This window comes from Pteropus alecto, unplaced genomic scaffold (genome assembly GCF_000325575.1).
Source record: "Pteropus alecto unplaced genomic scaffold, ASM32557v1 scaffold53, whole genome shotgun sequence".
Lineage (NCBI taxonomy): Eukaryota > Metazoa > Chordata > Mammalia > Chiroptera > Pteropodidae > Pteropus > Pteropus alecto.
The window spans coordinates 1404041-1421745 of record NW_006434366.1 but is presented as its reverse complement, the minus strand read 5'-3'; the positions used below and the strand labels follow the sequence as shown (position 1 = coordinate 1421745).

Here is a 17705-nt window from a genome sequence, read left to right as displayed (position 1 = left end):
AGCCGCTGTGCAGCTAGTGTGAGGCTGGCCGTCTACTGCAGAAGGAGACTCACTGTATCCTGCCCCCGCCCCCCCCCACCGCGCGCCCCCCTCCCGCTCCGCGCGCCCCCTCCGTGCCGCCGCAGCCTCCTTGACTCCCCACCCATGCCCAGCGGATGGCCCGGAGCAGTGCGAACTGGTACAGAGACCGAGATACCGGAGAGGTCCGCACATCTGCTTCGACTACAACGCGACGGTGAGGGGGGCGCGACGGACTTGACACCCGCTCCCCTCCCCCAGGGCTGGCGCTGCCCGGGGCCCTACCCTGCCCCAGAGGCCCAGGTCGACCAGCTCCTTGTCTCTTCCCGCAGGAAGATACCTCAGACTGCGGCCGCGGAGCCTCCTTCCCGCCGTCGCTGGGCGTCTTGGTCTCCCTGCAGCTGCTGCTGCTCCTGGGCCTGCCTCCCCGGCCGCAGCCTCAAGTCCACGCCCACGCCTCACGCCGCCTCTAAGCGCCAACCCCCTCCCGCTCCAGGCCTCCCTGCCTTTGCCCTGCTCCCTGCCCCACACTTCACACCTTAGATCCTCGCACCTCCCTCACTGAAGGACCTGAACTGCACCAGGCCCGAGAGCCTTGGAGTGGGTTCCCACAGGAGGGCGCCACAGGCCTTTGGCCCCCAAGTCACAACTTGCTGCTGTCAAAATGTCCCCAGACCCCTCATTCCCACTGGACTCACCCACCCCCAGGGCTGGAACAGGGAAGCCACAGTACTGGTGCCAAACCAGGCCTCACTGCCGGCGCTGCCTGGGGCGGGGGACGGAGGGGGGCCTTTGTATGGGAGAACTAAGCCCTGCCCCAGCTGGACTCCTAACCTGGCCCTTCCGCCCCTCCTAGGACAGTCTGAATCCCCTGGGAATGAAGGAGGGAGTTGAGGTGGGTGGCTTGAGGCCTGTGCAGCCCAGCTTAAGTCTTAGCAGGAGAGAGGTCCTGGGGCAGCCCCCCGATGGGCTCCTGTCCCTCTCAAGCCTACATCCTCCTCCCCATCCCTCGAGCCCTGCAGGTGTCAAAACAGTGACAGTAACACTGGCTCAGACACAACCCCAAACACACCTGGAGCCCTGAGGGCAGAAACTGAACTCACATTAGACATGCCCTGGAGGACACACACACACACACACAGACTCCCAGGGGTGGGGGGAGGGGCTCACAAAGCCTTACACAGGGCAAGGGGCTGGTGGGAGGGTTGGCACGTGCACACTTCCATCTCCTGCTCACTACCCGCCTCTAATCTGACCTGCAGCCCAGCTCGTCCTCCATCTCTAAAGCTGAATGTCAAACAGTGCCAAATGCTGGGACAGTGGGTAAAGACCCCTCTGTCCCACCCTAGCCGCCAGTGTCTCCTAAATGCCCCTTCCCCCTCCCCCAGGTGCTCATTGTAACCATTTCTCACTAGTGTCAGGCCTCCAGTGGGACCACATGCCACTGCCTGCACCCCTCGGCAGAGGAAACCCCACCAGACATCGCCCTTTGCCTTAGCAGGAGTGATTGGATTGCTCCTGCCTGGGCCATCCCACCCCTAATCTGGCCCTTACACACTCAGGCCTGTGCCCACGTCCTGTCACCTTCCCACTCACACACATACTCCCTGCCCCCAGGAGGTCAAACTGTACCTTTTTTTTCACACTTACGCACACATACACACATATACACACACTGTGCACACAGAGGCTGGGCCTGGGCACAGCTCTTCACACCATTCATTCTGGTCATTTCTCCCAAAGGCATCCCAGCCTGGGGGCCGGTGGGGGATTGAGGGCAGGGGGATGTGGCCATGGGGTTCAGATGGACTGGGAGGAGGGGGGAGGGTGATGCATTAATTAATGGCTCCGTTAATTAATGTCATGTTGCTTGTCGCTTTCTCAGTGTGTGTATGGTCCATGCCCGCTGCTGGTGCCAGGGTGGGCGCCCATGCTGTACACCCAGCCTAGATGCCAGCCGTGTCTTGTGGGGGCGTGTGTGTAACTGTAGTGTAGTCAGGTGCTCAATGGAGAATATAAAAATAAAAAGAATCAAACATATACAGAAAAATAAATATATATTTTAAGTTTAAAAAACAGAAAAACAGACAAAACAATTCCCATCAGGTAGTTGTCTAATCCCCAGCTGGGTCTGATCCTGCTCATCACCCACCTGACCTGGCGGCCCCCTCACTTTGGGCTCAGGGGGTCTGTGGGGGACTGGGGGGCCATTTCCTTTTCTCTGCCCTTTTTTTTGGTTGTTCTATTTTGTACAGACAAGTCGGAAAAACAACAGCGACAAAAAAGTTAAGAAACTTTGTAAAATACTGTGTGTGTGATTCCTTGTAAAATATTTTCAAATGGTTTATTACAGAAGATCAGTTATTAAATAATGTTCATATTTTCACTTCAAATGGTTCCCATCCACTGTGTCTGCCCTGGGATGAGGATTGGGTAGCTTGAAGAGACCCACTTAGCACTCAGCTGGGAGTGAAGGCCATAGCAATCCGGGACCTGGGTGGGCGCAAGGCCTCCTGATTTAGGCAGGCATCCCGCCATCGGGTCAGGCCACTGGTCTAGTGGGCAGGTCCTCCACCCAAAGCAGAGAGTGTACCAGGCCTGAGTCCAGGCCCTGGCATCTGAAGGCCCAGTGCTGCTGTCTGGAGAAGCCAGGATCTGGTCTACCTATAAGCATGACCGCCCAGGGGAGGCTCAAGGCCCTGTGCTCTGTGGCCACTGCTGCTCACACTGGACCCCAACTCGGTCAGTTTCTGCAACTCCTCTCAGGCCTCCCTCCAGCCAGCCTTACACCCTTGTTCATTTTAATCCCAACTCTCAATAGTCACCCCTAGTCTGTGCGACTGAGTTCTTTTCAAGGTAAAATACATAACCACCAATGCAGAAGTTTCCCGATGCTGCTGACACTCTCTTACAATACTCAGCACTCGCCCAGTGACAGCCAGCTGAGTCCTCACCACAACTTTAGAGTTGGGTACTAGTTTATCCCCATACTGCAGATGAGTAAAGTGAGAGAGGATAAATCATATTTCCCTGGATGAGAAAAGCAAGAAATCAGCAAAGGTTTCAGAGGAGGTGGCCTGGGGCTCGAGCAGGGGCAGGGAGGGGGGATCTTAGATGGTTAAAAAAAAAAAAATGGAGGAGAGAATTCCAAGCCTTAGAGAAGACACCTTTCCTCACTCTCTGCAGAGGCTGCCCACTGAGCGACGCCTAACTAGCAACCCCTAAGACAGCCCCCATGCCCTGACAATGTCCTGGAAGTCCTGGGGTAGGGCTGCCAGATAAAATACGAAACATCCAATCAAATTTGAATTTCGGATAAACAACGAATAGTTTTTAGTATGTTTCCAATATTGCATGGGACATAACTATACTAAAAAAATGAGAGATATGCTTATACTAAAAAATTATTCGTTGCTTATCCAAAATTCAAATTTCAGCACCCTCTATTTTAATTTGCTAAATCTGGTAACCCTATCTTGGGGTGGCACCTAGTGGGAACCCACATACCAGACAAAGATAAAGGGTGTCAACACCCTCTGTAATCTAGAAGGCTACACACACAATGGCAGATCAGTGCCTGAAAGGAAGGGATTCTGCACTTTATAAATGTACTTTGTCATATAACTATTTTATAGATATAGGCACATTTTTAAAAAGTAACCCAAGACGATCGGTTTGCACAGGACAAAACCTGCCAGAAGCCACCGTTGCAGTGAAGCGGGGACCCAGGGCCAGTCTTATCCAAGTTTGTGGGGAGACCTCTTTTCCTCTGAGCCAGCAATCAGAAGTTCGTGGTGGGGAGGAGAGTCACTGAGAGCTGCCAAGCCTTGCCTCTTTGGGGGCAGAAGACCTGAGTTTGAGTCGCGGCTCCAGATTACATGTAACAAGGGCAGCGTGGGCAACACACTCGGCACCCAGGGTGAATTGGCATTTTATACTGCATTCTCCATGGACCCTCACAGTAGATCCTGTCATCATCTCCATTTTACAGTCCATGAAACTGAGTTTCAACAAAGTTCAGGAATCTGGCGAATGTCACACAGCCACCAAATGGCAGAGCAACAATTCCAACCTGGGTGACATCTCATACTTACAACACAACCTAAGTCGGCATGTGCCAGGACCATCCAACGTTCTTATCTACACTCCTGCCCACAATGACGCACCCATTCAGATACACATGCACAGGGAGCCACTCCTTCCTGAGAATTCAGCAAGCGTGTGAACTGCTGTTGTGGTGCCGCCGGTACCCGCCGCTTTCCCAAGGTCAGCGATGCTCCTTCACCCACTCCCACCTCCCGAGAACCTGCGCAACCGTTCCTGAGAACTACAACTCCCAAGCACATCCTCCACTCGCCGCCTACAGGAACGGCCTGAGCGCACAGCCTCCTGGGAATTGTAGTTCTACCCAGAACCCTGGCTTCCGCTCGTCCAGTTTCCGCGGAGGACTCGGTGTCCCAGCCTCCCAGCGATCCGGAAGACCTTCGCTAAGAGGGCATCCCGCTGCCGCCCGGGGTGCGCAAGCGCAGCGCTCCTGTTTGTCGGCGCTTGAGAAGGGAGGAGGTACGATCGAAGCCGAGACTCAGGCCGAGCCGGAGACGACTAGACTTGATTTGGGCCCAGAACTAGGCTCCAGTCCTTCAGGGACCGCAGGACCCCGGAGTGGATGGAGTAGGCCCAGCCCTGAGATTGACGCCAGCCCAGGTGGCCTGGCGCGGGGCCCACAGGGCAGGCGGGCAGGCGGAAGCCTTCCGGGGCCTTCCCTCAGGTCCCCGGCGAGGGCCCTAGGCCCCGGCCCCCGACCAGGCCCGGCTCGGCACTTTGGGACCGGAGCTGACCCAACCAGAAGTGGAGCCTTCACCGGGGCCATAGGCCAGTGATTAGGCCGGCCCTGGGCCTCCCGTCGGGGCCGGACTGGTACGAGGCCCCGGGGAGGCCCCCAGCCCACTAGACCCTTCCCTCAGGCCAACGCCCGCCGAGAAGATGCAGCGCGCCCTACCCGGCGCCCGCCAGCACTTGGGGGCCATCCTCGCCAGCGCCAGCGTGGTGGTGAAGGCTCTGTGCGCGGCGGTAATCTTCCTTTACCTGCTGTCCTTCGCCGTGGACACGGGCTGCCTGGCGGTTACCCCAGGCTATCTCTTTCCGCCTAACTTCTGGATCTGGACCCTGGCCACCCATGGGCTGATGGAACAGCACGTGTGGGACGTGGCCATCAGCCTTGCCACAGTGGTGGTAGCTGGACGTCTGCTGGAGCCCCTTTGGGGGGCCTTGGAGCTGCTCATCTTCTTCTCAGTTGTGAACGTGTCTGTGGGGCTGCTGGGGGCCTTTGCCTACCTCCTCACCTACATGGCTTCCTTCAACTTGGTCTACCTTTTCACTATCCGCATCCACGGCGCCCTGGGCTTTCTAGGTGGTGTTCTGGTGGCACTCAAGCAAACCATGGGGGACTGTGTGGTCCTGCGCGTACCCCAGGTGCGCATCAGCGTGGTACCCATGCTGCTGTTGGGGCTGCTGCTGCTGCTACGGCTGGCCACGCTGCTCCAGAGCCCAGCACTGGCCTCCTATGGCTTCGGGCTGCTTTCCAGTTGGGTGTATCTTCGCTTCTATCAGCGCCATAGCCGAGGCCGAGGGGACATGGCCGACCACTTTGCGTTCGCCACCTTCTTCCCTGAGATCCTGCAGCCTGTGGTGGGGCTGTTGGCGAACTTGGTGCACAGCCTCCTGGTGAAGGTTAAGATATGCCAGAAGACGGTGAAGCGCTATGATGTGGGGGCCCCATCCTCCATCACCATCAGCCTCCCGGGCACAGACCCTCAAGACGCGGAGCGGAGAAGGTACTGTGGAATCTTCTGAAACGTTGTTGAGCTAGGAGTGTATTTCTTAAGTCACATTCCATCCATCAAGGTATTTGTTGTCTATAGGCTGGCAGCCAAGGGTCAGGTGTTGGAGCAGAATCTGGAAGAGATCAAATCCGGTTTGTGGCCTTGAGGAACTCAGCCTTTAGGTGTCTGGGTTCCAGTAGGTGCTTTTCAACATTAGGGAATGTTGCTCTTCTCACCACTCAGGCTGCTTAACAAGTCTCAAGAAATGTGCAGTTTCCTTTGGTGCTGTGTGAGGAGCTGATGGAGAGCCAGGTACACACATAACCCTGCTCGTGCCTCAGAACCTTGGAATCCTAGACACTGGTTCTGTGGGAGCCAGAAACAACCTGCTGGTCCTTGAGAAGGAGGAACAGAGAAGGAGACCTGGGATCCTTAAGAGGCAGTCTGGGCCACCCCAATTTTCAGTTGCTGAACCATGTCCTCCTCCTGGATCCTGTGCTTCTTATTGAGGGGGAAGCTTGGGGCATTACTAGACTTACCCCGCCCTCCTGCAGGCATGTTACCAAACCCAGGGGACAGGCCACGTGACCCCAGGGAATGGAGACACCCCTTCATTATCTGTAAACCTAGCTATTTGCAGAGGCCTTAGCTGAGTTATTCACTCAGTGTACCCTGGCCAGGGCAGATCTTTTTCCAGCTCTTTCTCTCTCCCTGGTCTGTTGCCCCACCAGGGTGGTCACAGCTCTGTTTGCACCATTATTCTTGGGTTGTTTTGAGGCAATTACTTGAGTAATGATATCTGGAGCAGACTCTGTTCCGACTTGCTGCATTTGTCGCAGGCTTCTATTTTTCCTCACCTGTGGAATGGGTTCTTGGCAACTTTATGAATTCAGCTGAAGAGCTAGCCCTGTGCTTACTATCCACTGGGTCTGTGGAGCTGAGGGACACATCCTTTTCTTGAAGGAGTTTCCAGCTGAGGAAGGGCCACAGATCACTACGGTCCAAAGTGGCAGGTATTACAGGGCATAATTAGGGCCCTACAGTTTGCGCCCCTGTGGCTGACGAATCCTAAAGGTGGAGGTCTGTCTTAACCTCATCCAGCAGAGGAGATGGAGCCAGGATGGCTGGGCCTGGTAGAAACTGCTGTCTTCAGAGCTATTCGGGTAGGGTCAGGCCCCAGTGGCAGCTCCTCTTCCAATGAGGGGTCTTAGATTGTTAGGTTTGGCAGGACACTCAAAACAGCTTTGCTCAGGCCCAAGAAAATAGCCTGGTGGATGCAGACCGGGGGGCGTCAGGATGTGGCACAGCCTTGTGGTTGTGAGCTTACTCTTGGATGGGGGTTAGTTACTCCTCCAATCACTTTGACATCTGGCTGCATGTCACTCCCAGACACGAAGGGCTACTAGTAGTGGGACCCAGGGTTTCTTATCTTTGACAGTTATGAGGAAATGACTAGCAAGCCACTCTCTGCCTCGGGAGGCCTTTGACAGAATCGACAGGCAATCTCCAGGATGGGAGCCTGGGTAGCAGCAGAGGAAGACTATCTTGTCTGTGCCAACTTGCCATGTGCCAGGCTGGAGCACAGTGGAAGTATGCTGCGATTTTCTGTCCCCATGTCATTGTTGCCTCCCCATCATGTTCCCTGGCACGGTAGAGATCTTGCTTCTCTGCTGGAACAGGCTGTCTCCCATGCTGGTCGCACAGAGAGGTGGAGGCATCAGGGGTCCACGGTGGTACCACGTGCACAGAGAGGTGGAGGCATCAGGGGTCCACAGTGGTACCACGTGAACTTTCCCACCTCCCGCAGAATGGGGTCACCGGGGGTCTGCCCAGAGAACCAGTGCCCTACCCATGTAGGCTGTTTGTCCTTCCTCTCTTGCTACAAGGACTCAATGTGTCCCTACCATAACACAATCCTGGTGGCTTTGGGGATTCTTCTGGGAAAGAGAATATTAGAATCGGTTAGGAGTGGGCTGACCCACGTTGGCCCTGCTTCCCAGGCTAAGAGCCAAGGCAGGTGCTTCAGTCCCAGCCTTCCCCACAGACCCTTGCCAGGAGGCTCAGAACACCCCCAGTAAGGAGCAGGGAGTAGTAATTACCTTCTCCAGGGATGCCAGTGCCCAGGCAGAAACTCCCGTATCCAGGGACTTGGCCTTCTATCCATCTACCCTGGAGCACCAGCTCTGCCACCCCTATGCACCACCCTCAGAACCATTCCTGGTGGGCACTCTGGTAGACACCCAGCTGGCCTTCTCAGCCTGGAGGGGCCCCAGCTATGGAGGGAAGGCTCTACAGCCTTGAGATCCTCATTCTGATGGCAGAGTGGACCCTGATCCAAGCCCTGAGGAACCCTGGGCCCTGCACGAGAAGGGGAACACATAGGCTTCTGAAGGGTTCTGAGAAAGGGATCCGAGTGGTAAGGGGCGGCAGCTTCATGAGGGCAGAGTCCAGGGATGAGCCAAGTCCAAACCCAGAGTGACCTGTCATCTTTCCTCTGGCCCCAGGCAACTGGCCCTGAAGGCCCTCAATGAGCGACTGAAGAGAGTGGAGGACCAGTCCGTCTGGCCAAGCATGGACGACGATGAAGAGGCTGGGGCCAAGATGGACAGCCCCCTGCCCTCAGACAAGGCCCCCACACTCCCAGGGAAGGGGGCTGCCCCAGAATCCAGCCTGATTACCTTCGAGGCAGCTTCCCCGAAGCTGTAACTGCAGACCACCTTGAGTTTAGCACCTCCTCTCCCCAGCCCCCCTTGACACCCTCTCAGCTACTCTAGGGCACTGACTGCTCTGAGAGGGACGATGGCCTGCTAGGGGTTTTCACGGCCTTCCGCTATTTCTCGCCAACACTACCCAGGACTTTTGCTACCTGGTTCCAACTCTAGACAACCACTATGTCAGGCATGGGGCCTCTGAAGTATCAACCAGCCCACGCCATCTGAGGTAAGACTGAGCCTCAGCCCCAAGCAAGAGGCTGCAGGGACACTGCTGCCACAGCTCCTGGGCCAACCTTCACACCTGATACTGGTTGCCGAGAGCCTTGAGCCAAGGCAAGGACTTGCCAAAAACATTCTGGGGGTCCAGCCAGTGCAGGAGCCAGCACAGGGCTGCACGTCCCCGCCCACCCCCAGAAGGACTGTGTTCATGTCAAGATTTCTGGTTCCCTCTGCTGTGGTCACGGCTGCTTCTAGGCCAGAACAGCCACAGCTCCCAGGTATTTTCTACAGGACCACTGGAGTGGGCAGCCGAGCCCAGCCGCGCAGTATCAATAAAGCAGTTCTTTGAGGTATGACTCCCGGGCTCTGTCAGATCACCTTGTGCAGCCCCTCCCTCCATCATGCTCAACTGCAAAGTTAGAGACTTCAGGTTCAAGGGCTCAGTCCCCACAGCAACTCCTGCTGGATAAGCAGCCATCGCCCTCACTCTCCCTCCCCATCACCACTTGCCCACTGCCAAGCAGGCGTCCCAGAGCTGTTACCTCACTTTCTCTCCCTGCCCAGGGGATCTGACAGTTGAGGGCCTGTCATAAGAATCGTTCTTATCCATGGCTCACCTCCAAGACAGTGCTCAATGCTTGACACTTATGGAGGCAGCCCATCTCCAGCTGCCATCCTGCCATTGTCCAGATCTAACCCCACAGAATGAGACTCCAGCACAGTGGGCAGCTGGAAGACCAAAGGACACACGGTGGTACCATCCACAACCACAGCCCTAGGGCCTGCGAGGGCCCTGAGTGGCATGGGACACTCAGCAGCCAGATCCTGGGGGCTTGTGTGCTGGGAGAGCTTCGGCCTCTCGGTGAGCAGCCAGGGGTGGGGTCCCGCCCTTTGTTCATGCTAATTGCATCAGCGAGAACTATCCCCAACTCTGGGCTATTCCCCCCATCCGGTCTTTTCAGTCACTTTTTTATTTCACTTTTTTTTCTCTTGTAATTTCTGGACATACCAGTACAAGTATGAGTTGAGTTGCTGGGGAGGCAGTCTTGACACCCAGCTTCCTCCAGACACGTGATCCATTAGCGCCGCAAGAGAGGAGACAGGAGGCACTCCAGTGTGAGAAGCAATGTCACACACGGATGTCACACACAGGACTCCTACCAGAGCCCCAGTGCCTGAGGTGTCCCTGTGACCTAGTCAGCTGAGAAAGTCCAGGTGGTCCCAGCCCCAGTTCCTGCACTGATGGGCAAATTCAGGCTTCCAGGCTGAGAAGAGCTCACGGCTGAATCCTCTTGCGGTACAAGTAAGCATTGCTTACCTGGTTCATGATGACCAAGCTGGTAATAACGGGGCATAGCACAGCCAGGTACCAGACCCCACCAGTGACAGTGGCAGTGAACCAGAGCGAGCACATGCCCAACAAGAGGCTGGCACTACCCAGAAGGTAGCCCACTAGCCCAGAAGTGGCATGGTACAGCTTGAGCTTGGCCAGGGGCCATCGGGGCAGCAGTTTGGGGTAGAGCAGCCCCACCCCACCTGAGCACTGCAGCCCTGCCCACAGCACAGCTAGCAGCCCTGCCCTCCCATGCCATGTGGCCAGGTGGCCTTTGCCAAGCTGTTCCTTGTGGAGGATGACAAGACCCAGGCCCAGCAGTGCACACAGAAGGGCCAACAGCTGCAGTACCCAGTGGCAGCGTGCTCGGCCTTTCCGCGAGAGGGAGCGCAGCAGCGAACTCTCAGGAGAGAATACCAGCAGTGCCTCCGTCATCAGGAAAGAGAACTGGGGAGACAAGAATGAGAAACTAAGTGAGTCCTGCCCAGCAGAAGAGAAGAGGGATTTAGATAACCTAAGCTGCCCATCAATCTGGGCTGATTCCCCTCCATTCTCTCCCCACTGACAAAAGTATCCATTTATTGGGGCTGACATTGAGACCTCCATCTGGGACAGAACACCTGCCCTAAGTAACCAGCAAGGGGTACCCTTCCATACTTCTTCCTAGGCGCTGTTCTGAAATGTCATCTCTGCTATTACCCCAGAAAACACAAGGTTTGAGATGTGCACTTATAAATGATTCACAAGCCTTGTTTCCCCAAACGGGGCTGGATACAATTTCTTGGTAGAGCTGGCCAAGCGGGTGCACTGTGTCAAGGAAAATTAGATGCATCGCTATAAGTTAAAAAGGGACAGAGTTACAACCAAATGTGTTTTCTAAGCTTCCTGCCTGAAGGTGGGTGAGGGCTCATTTTGTGCTTAGACAAACCTTACCCATTTGCCCTGGGTCTTCAATACTCTAGTTCAAGTCTAGGATATAGACCGTGAGCAGGAGTTGGAGCATGCAACTCCTCCAATCCCACATCCCATCCCTCCAGACATATTAAATGACCATAAGGATTCAGAGGCTACAAGGGCCACCACCCATACCTATGCTCCTTCCCACCCCTAAGAGCTGGCCAGGCCCACTACTTACAGCCAGAGACATAAGCACGGGGTGCCAGGAGAACAGACCTGGAACGAGAAGAGGAGGGCTTGTGAAGCTGAGGAAGGACTTGTGAAGCCACACCAATACCTACGGGCTGAGGAATATGAGTAGCCCATCGCCCAAGGAAATGCTGCCAAAATGCGAGCCCCCTTCCCACCAAGTGGAGCACCAAGGCGAGGAAAGAGAAGCCAGGTATGTGGGGCCTGGCCAAGCTGGCAGACCCCCCACATTCCTCTACTCCAGCCCACTTATCCTTCCAGCATAGCATGTCCCTCAGCCAGACCTTTCTCAGGAGTCAGGCCCAAGACTTCCTATTGCCCCTACTCCCCAGGTAAATATGGCAATTATCTCCCCAGAAGTTAACTGTTAATTATACTTACTGGAGCCAGGCCTAGCAAGCACAGCCACAAAGATGGTGAAACCAAGGGCCACAAGGTGAGCAGCAGCCCCAGAGGCAGTGCGCAGGGCTCTGTAGATGTGCGACTCAGTCTCCACCGAAAGGGCCATGGTCAACCAGGCCAGTGGCTGTAGCCTGAAAACATAGTAGAATCAGCAAGGATCTCCGATGCCCACTGTCCACTCTTCTCACTGGAGCAAGAGTTGCAGGTCTGGAATGCCACTCTCTTCCAAGATTTTAAGGTAGGAAGGGACAGTATCAAAACATGCACCAGAAATAGTAGAGGACCGGCGGCCTGTCAGCATGTACCTGCACCTGAACTGGCACTGATCACTTGCCCACCTTCCAGGTAAGATGCGCAAAGCTGTGTAATAGACTACAAATCCCCGCGTGCATCACGCCGTCGCCAGGCGAGAGAGCCAGCTGGAGCGGCATGAAGCACCACGGGAATTGTAGTTCCCAGCTGCGACAAACTTGCAGCCTGAATCCCTTCGCGCGCAGCCTTCTCACGTGCCGCAGGCGCGCTGCCCCTACACGCTAGGGATTCGCCTGCCTCACCCGCAGCGCCGACCCGATGCGGTGGTTTCCTCCTGAGAAAGCGGGATACTTGGGGCACTGCCGCGCGCACCGCCGCTCCGTCGCGGCGCCGCTTCACTTCCGGGTGTGATGTCTACCCACCCGGGATTTCCTGGGACGAGCCCCCTCCGCAGCCACACCTCCGCGTCGCGCTGCGCAGGCGTTGTCGATCGGACGGCTTCACGGTGTGTGAGTGCGCAGGCGTGCTTGACCCGACAGCCGAGGCCTCCGAGTTTTTCTTTGAAAGGTGTTCCCAGGGATCCCGGCGCTTGGAGCCACGGTCCTGGGTCCCGCTAGTGCCATGGGCAGCGGCTGCCGCATCGAATGCATATTCTTCAGCGAGTTTCACCCCACACTGGGACCCAAGATCACCTATCAGGTGCCATCCGGGCTCGCGGGGCTGAGGGGCGGGGGCGGGAAATTGGGACGCTTTCGGGAGCTCAGCCCGCTGCCTGAAAGCGGTGGATCCCCGTTCTCGTGCAGCGTGCAGTCCCGCCACTCCTTCATTAGCGGATAATCGTAAACCGAGAGGATACTCAGACCCAAGTCTCAGGCTCCCGTGTGGCGGGCCAGACAAACATCACAAAAGCAGTGATTATGGAAAATCGGGCTGTGGGGATCCAGGGAAGGTACCACGTCCCTCGAGAGGTGGGGATAGGTGATCCACTACTATCCCCGGATGCACAGGAATTTAGGTGACGGGGGAGAGAGTGTGCCAAGTAGAAGGAACAGCATATGCAAAAGCCAGGAGGCAAGTGAGAACATAGCATGTGTTTGGAAACACAAAAAAGTAGTAGTCCTGGGTGGATGGGAGAGAGGAGTAACGCTGGAGAAGAGGGCTTAGGCCTTGGGGTTTTACTGTTTACTCTGCCTAGTCCCAAGGTCTACTAAGGAGCCTGTTACCACCCGCCTCCCCAGGTTCCCGAGGACTTCATCTCCCGGGAGCTGTTTGACACCGTCCAAGTGTACATCATCACCAAGCCAGAGCTGCAGAACAAGCTCATCACTGTGTGAGGCCCTAGCTGGGGGAGTTCTGTGGAGGCGTGGACAGGCTTGTGAGTGGGAGGAGCCTGACTTTGTTCCCACCTTTCCCCCTGTCCAGCACAGCTATGGAGAAGAAACTGATCGGCTGCCCTGTGTGCATCGAGCACAAGAAGTACAGCCGCAATGCTCTGCTCTTCAACCTGGGCTTCGTGTGTGATGCCCAGGCCAAGACCTGTGCCCTCGAGCCCATCGTCAAAAAGCTGGCTGGCTACCTGACCACACTGGAGGTCTGCCACACTGTGGGCTTGGGTGGAAGGGCAGGCAGAGTTGGGGAACACATATCTCCAAAGCTCTCCAGACCTAGGAATCTGCCAGGACAGGATGCCAACCAGGGTTCACAGAGTGTACCCACCATGCTGTCCATGCTCCATCCAGCTAGAGAGCAGCTTCGTGTCCACGGAGGAGAGCAAGCAGAAGTTGGTGCCCATCATGACCATCTTGCTGGAGGAGCTTAATGCTTCAGGCCGGTGCACTCTACCCATCGGTATGGACCAGCCTCTGCAAGGACAACAACAGAAGGGTAGAGGAGGGATGGGAAAGTGACAGGGGAAGGTGAACCCAGCCAAGGACAAACTCATGAACAAATTCGTGGCTAGGAAATAGCCATGAGCTGAGCTGATGTTGTCCATGGTCTAGTGCATGATGGGGCTGGGGATGGGGCAGGAGAGGCCAGCAGAGCTCTCTAGCTCTTTGCATGTTCCTTCCCTTCTCTGGACCTCGGTCTCTCGCTCCATAAAAGGGGAAGATTGGCCCTACCCAGAGCCACCTGCCTGCCTCAAGGGTTGCTGGGAGGACTAGATGGTAATTGAAGGTCTCTTAGAAGAAATATGTGTGGTGCACCCTACAGATGAGTCCAACACCATCCACTTGAAGGTGATTGAACAGCGGCCTGACCCTCCTGTGGCCCAGGAATATGATGTACCTGTCTTTACCAAGGACAAGGAAGATTTCTTCAACTCACAGTGGGACCTCACCACACAGCAGGTGCGCCAGCCCTCCCGGGGTATCATCACCTAGGGCCGGCCACAACCCTGGCCTCATCCCACCCCCACTGACCAGCCCTGTCCTGCCCAGATCTTGCCCTACATTGATGGTTTCCGCCACGTCCAGAAGATCTCAGCCGAGGCAGACGTGGAGCTCAACCTCGTGCGCATCGCCATCCAGAACCTGCTGTGAGTGGGGCAACAATCACACCCATGACAGGGTCGCCAGCCAGGGAAGAGCCTAGGGGTCCCAAGTATGGCGGCTGGGAAGGCACGGCCCTCAGAAGCTGAGCACAGCTATCTCCCCCAGGTACTATGGTGTTGTGACACTGGTGTCCATCCTCCAGGTAGGTGAGTCTGGGGCCTGGTTATGTGGAGAGTGAATCATGTGACTGGGCCAGACTGGGGCTGTGTCAGACTTCCAAGCCCCTCACTCAGGCCCCTGTGCCTCCTGCTGCCCTCCAGTACTCCAATGTGTACTGCCCGACACCCAAGGTCCAGGACCTGGTAGATGACAAGTCCCTGCAGGAGGCGTGTCTGTCCTATGTGACCAAACAAGGTAGTGGTGGGCTCTGGGGGAGGCCATCTCGGGGAGGGCAGGGCCACCTGGAGAGCTGACCACTGGCATCCACAGGGCACAAGAGGGCCAGTCTCCGGGACGTGTTCCAGCTGTACTGCAGCCTGAGCCCTGGCACTACTGTGAGAGACCTCATTGGCCGCCACCCTCAGCAGCTGCAGCGCGTTGATGAAAGGTTGGTCAGAAGGGGATTCCCTGGGGTGTGAGGGGAGTGCCTGAGGGCAGATACACTCTCTCTGTCTCTCCATAGCCTCAGGTTAGAAAAGAAGCAGATTCTCAGGGAGCAGAATCATGTGGCACTGGTAGTCCAGGCAGCCTTCCTGGAGGTGATGAGCTTGGAGGCTAGTCCAGTCACTGAGACAAAATTGGAGGGGAGACTGCAGGAAAGGATTGGGCTGGCTGGAAGGAGGTCTGGCCAGGGCATCACCCCTCTCTCCCTCGACCCACACCTCAGGAAGCTGATCCAGTTCGGGCTTATGAAGAACCTCATCCGGAGACTACAGAAGTACCCTGTGCGGGTCTCTCGGGAGGAGCGGAGTCACCCTGCCCGGCTTTACACAGGATGCCATAGCTACGACGAGATCTGCTGCAAGACAGGTAGAGGCAGGCAGGACAGCTGGAGTGGGGTCAGGGCGGGGTGGCCAAGCCAAGGGTGCTGGCCTCACCTCCACCACCCAACTCAGGCATGAGCTACCATGAGCTGGATGAACGCCTGGAAAACGACCCCAACATCATCATCTGCTGGAAGTGAGGCTGGCGAGGGCTGGACCCAGACACAGCTGTAGCTACTTTCTCCCGTCTGGTGCATGAAGGCTAGACCAGCAGACTAGTCCATCCTGTCTCAAGGTTAATCCTCACTTCTGTAAATAAAGTCATCCATTTCAACCTACCTTTATTGAGTACCACCTCTGAGCCAGCCACCAGAGAACCAACAGTGGATGAAATAGCCATGGTCCTGGTGCCCTGGAGCGCCATCTGGTGGGTAGGGCCCGCAATGGACAAATAAATGTACCCGCTAATTAAAAACTGAAAGAAACAATCTGGAAGATGTGATGAAGAGAAGTGGGGTGGGAGCTGGGGCTGCTCTGGATTAGAGGAGCAAGGAAGGTCTTGTTGAGGTGACTGACTTCAACTGAGCCCTGAAGGAGGAAGAGTATTCCAGGGAGAGGGAACAGGTGCAGAAGCCCCAAAGCAAAAACCACTTTGGGATGTTTGAGGAATCCAAGGGAGGCCCATGGGGGCTGGAACATCAGAGGCAAGGGGGAGAGGGGCAAGGAACAAAGTCCCGAGGTAGGAGAAGGAGCAAAAGCCTGATACTGCAGGGCTGCTGGTGAGATAGTATTTTGAGGGCCACAGGCAGCCATAGTCACCCTCATGAGAGGGAGTAATGTCTCGTGTACACTTTTAAAGGACTCCAGCTGCTCCGGAGGATCAGGAGTGGAAATGAGTCCAGTAAAAGGGCTCAGTACTGACCTCACGCGAGGTGATGGCAGCCTGGACTAGGATGCAGAGAAGTTGTGGGCCCTGCGCAGTATTTGAGGGGTCCTGCCAACAGGTGGAGCTGGGTGCGAGAAATACTGGAAAGAGGAAGCCAAGCCCCAGGCGGGGGGCCGGGATAGAGGAACTGCTGGAAGAGCTGGTGGGGGCGGGGCGACTTGACGTCCGTCCGAGAAAAAACCCTAGGCCACGGGAGTTGGCACTCGGGAGACCTGTAAGCCGCAGCCGGTTGTGAGGGAGAAAATTCCGGGAATCCGAATAGAGTTGCTGCCCGCAGCCCTGCAGGCGAGGCCCACCTGGCGGTGCAACCCCTGAGCGGGCGGGGGGAGGAGCACTGCGCAGGCGCCGAGCTAGCCGTTTCCATGGCGGCGAGAACACGCGTCTCAACCGCTGCACAACGGACGTGCCGGACACCGTTGTGCTCCAGTGTGTCGGCACCCCCGCCTCGGCGCCCGCTGCTGCCGGGAGTCAACCGAACCCCGCCTTCTCGCTCTCTGTCCCCGGCCCCGACATGGGCGATCTGGAGCTGCTGCTGCCCGGGGAAGCTGAAGTGCTGGTGCGGGAACTGTGCAGCTTCTCGCTGCGCGAGATGGGCTCCGGAAGGTGAGGCAGCTGGATCAAGGGGCAGGCGGAGTCATGGGGTCAGAGTCTTTGAGTGGGGGGAGTCCTGACATTGGAAGGAGGAGTTGCCCAGTGTGGAGGGGCCCGCAGGTGGGGAGGTAAAACTCTCCGAGATAGGGGTATGTGGTCCTGAGCCACCTCTGGCCCCTCAGGATCAGGTTAAGCCTCAATGGGACCCAGCCCCCACCCCACTCCTCCTGCACCCATGTGTACCCAAATGCACACACACACCCTCTGGGGCAGGTGGAACCAGCAGCATGAGAACCTGGAGAAACTGAACATGCAGGCCATCCTTGATGCCACAGCCAGCCAGGGTGAGCCCATCCAGGAGCTGCTGGTAACCCATAGAAAGGTATGCTGGGAGTCACAAGCAGGGTTCTTGCCTTCACGCCAACACCCCACCCCACCACTCTACCCTTCAGGAGCACCCTGGGTGCCTGCTCTTCCCTCCAGCTGGTATACCTGTCCTCCCCAAAGGAGGAGTATGTTACACATTTGCTTTTGTATCCCTGTTGGATATGACCATGGCATGCCAGGCCAGGTGCAGATCGTGGGTTGACTAGGGCAATAGTCATGGATCATAGAACAACCTGAGCTATAGGTGAGGGTCCAAGTTCCTGAATAGACTGTCAGGCTGGAGGGGGCCCCCCACTGAAGTGGGGTTGGGGCTTTGGCATGGAAGGAGGCAGCCTTCCTACCGAGAGAGAGAGAGAGAGAGAGAGAGAGAGAGAGAGAGAGAGAGAGAGAGGGAGAGAGA

General features: G+C 56.4%; 5 protein-coding genes across 10 annotated transcripts in view; 4 read left to right on the top strand and 1 right to left on the bottom strand.

Moving 5' to 3' along the window:
• Window positions 1-491, top strand: part of CACNA2D2 (calcium voltage-gated channel auxiliary subunit alpha2delta 2) — a 149047-nt gene extending 148556 nt beyond the window's left edge. Inside the window, 3 exon segments of the mRNA XM_015587162.1 lie at window positions 3-54; window positions 153-235; window positions 351-491. Coding sequence (XP_015442648.1) covers window positions 3-54; window positions 153-235; window positions 351-491 — 276 coding nt within the window.
• A 3972-nt stretch (window positions 492-4463) lies between these two features.
• TMEM115 (transmembrane protein 115) lies at window positions 4464-9129 on the top strand. 2 transcript variants are annotated; one of them, XR_003045498.1, is made up of 2 exons: window positions 4464-5922; window positions 8345-8435. XR_003045498.1 is itself a non-coding variant. In XM_006909139.3 (2 exons), the coding sequence occupies exons 1-2, from the start codon at window positions 5002-5004 to the stop codon at window positions 8544-8546; spliced, it is 1053 nt and encodes a 350-aa protein (XP_006909201.1). In that variant the 5' UTR covers window positions 4470-5001; the 3' UTR covers window positions 8547-9129. The 2 variants fall into 2 exon arrangements, 1 of the variants encoding a protein (XP_006909201.1); XM_006909139.3 differs by having other exon boundaries at window positions 4470-5852; window positions 8345-9129.
• A 596-nt stretch (window positions 9130-9725) lies between these two features.
• On the bottom strand, window positions 9726-12340 carry LOC102880577 (cytochrome b561 domain-containing protein 2). Its single transcript, XM_006909137.3, has 4 exons — window positions 12209-12340; window positions 11634-11785; window positions 11242-11279; window positions 9726-10553 (listed from the first exon to the last, which is right to left on the bottom strand). The coding sequence occupies exons 2-4, from the start codon at window positions 11758-11760 to the stop codon at window positions 10050-10052; spliced, it is 669 nt and encodes a 222-aa protein (XP_006909199.1). The 5' UTR covers window positions 11761-11785; window positions 12209-12340; the 3' UTR covers window positions 9726-10049.
• Window positions 12134-15719, top strand: NPRL2 (NPR2 like, GATOR1 complex subunit). Of its 4 annotated transcripts, none has more exons than XM_006909138.2 (11): window positions 12134-12605; window positions 13145-13236; window positions 13329-13497; window positions 13646-13754; window positions 14118-14254; window positions 14345-14442; window positions 14564-14600; window positions 14719-14812; window positions 14888-15005; window positions 15285-15427; window positions 15514-15719. In XM_006909138.2, the coding sequence occupies exons 1-11, from the start codon at window positions 12528-12530 to the stop codon at window positions 15579-15581; spliced, it is 1143 nt and encodes a 380-aa protein (XP_006909200.1). In that variant the 5' UTR covers window positions 12134-12527; the 3' UTR covers window positions 15582-15719. The 4 variants fall into 4 exon arrangements, with proteins under 4 accessions (XP_006909200.1, XP_024900614.1, XP_024900615.1 ...); XM_025044846.1 differs by having other exon boundaries at window positions 12405-12605; window positions 13646-13790; XM_025044848.1 differs by having other exon boundaries at window positions 12476-12605; window positions 13102-13236; window positions 13646-13790.
• Window positions 15720-15973: 254 nt separating this feature from the next.
• ZMYND10 (zinc finger MYND-type containing 10) overlaps window positions 15974-17705 on the top strand; it is a 5105-nt gene continuing 3373 nt past the window's right edge. For both annotated transcript variants that reach the window (XM_025044845.1, XM_006909136.3), the window contains exons 1-2: window positions 15974-16930; window positions 17192-17300. In XM_025044845.1, coding sequence (XP_024900613.1) covers window positions 16839-16930; window positions 17192-17300 — 201 coding nt within the window. In that variant the 5' untranslated portion in view covers window positions 15974-16838. The remainder of the gene's footprint in view (window positions 16931-17191; window positions 17301-17705) is intronic.

Coding starts and splice junctions, on each gene's coding strand:
- TMEM115 (XM_006909139.3), top strand. CDS start 5,002: ATGCAGCGCGCCCTACCCGGCGCCCGCCAGCACTTGGGGGCCATCCTC. Junction 5,853..8,344: donor CAAGACGCGGAGCGGAGAAG/GTACTGTGGAAT, acceptor CTCTGGCCCCAG/GCAACTGGCCCTGAAGGCCC.
- LOC102880577 (XM_006909137.3), bottom strand. CDS start 11,760: ATGGCCCTTTCGGTGGAGACTGAGTCGCACATCTACAGAGCCCTGCGC. Junction 11,280..11,633: donor GCTTGCTAGGCCTGGCTCCA/GTAAGTATAATT, acceptor TTCTCGTTCCAG/GTCTGTTCTCCTGGCACCCC. Junction 10,554..11,241: donor CCGTGCTTATGTCTCTGGCT/GTAAGTAGTGGG, acceptor TTGTCTCCCCAG/TTCTCTTTCCTGATGACGGA.
- NPRL2 (XM_025044846.1), top strand. CDS start 12,528: ATGGGCAGCGGCTGCCGCATCGAATGCATATTCTTCAGCGAGTTTCAC. Junction 14,813..14,887: donor GTCCTATGTGACCAAACAAG/GTAGTGGTGGGC, acceptor TGGCATCCACAG/GGCACAAGAGGGCCAGTCTC. Junction 15,428..15,513: donor CGAGATCTGCTGCAAGACAG/GTAGAGGCAGGC, acceptor CACCCAACTCAG/GCATGAGCTACCATGAGCTG.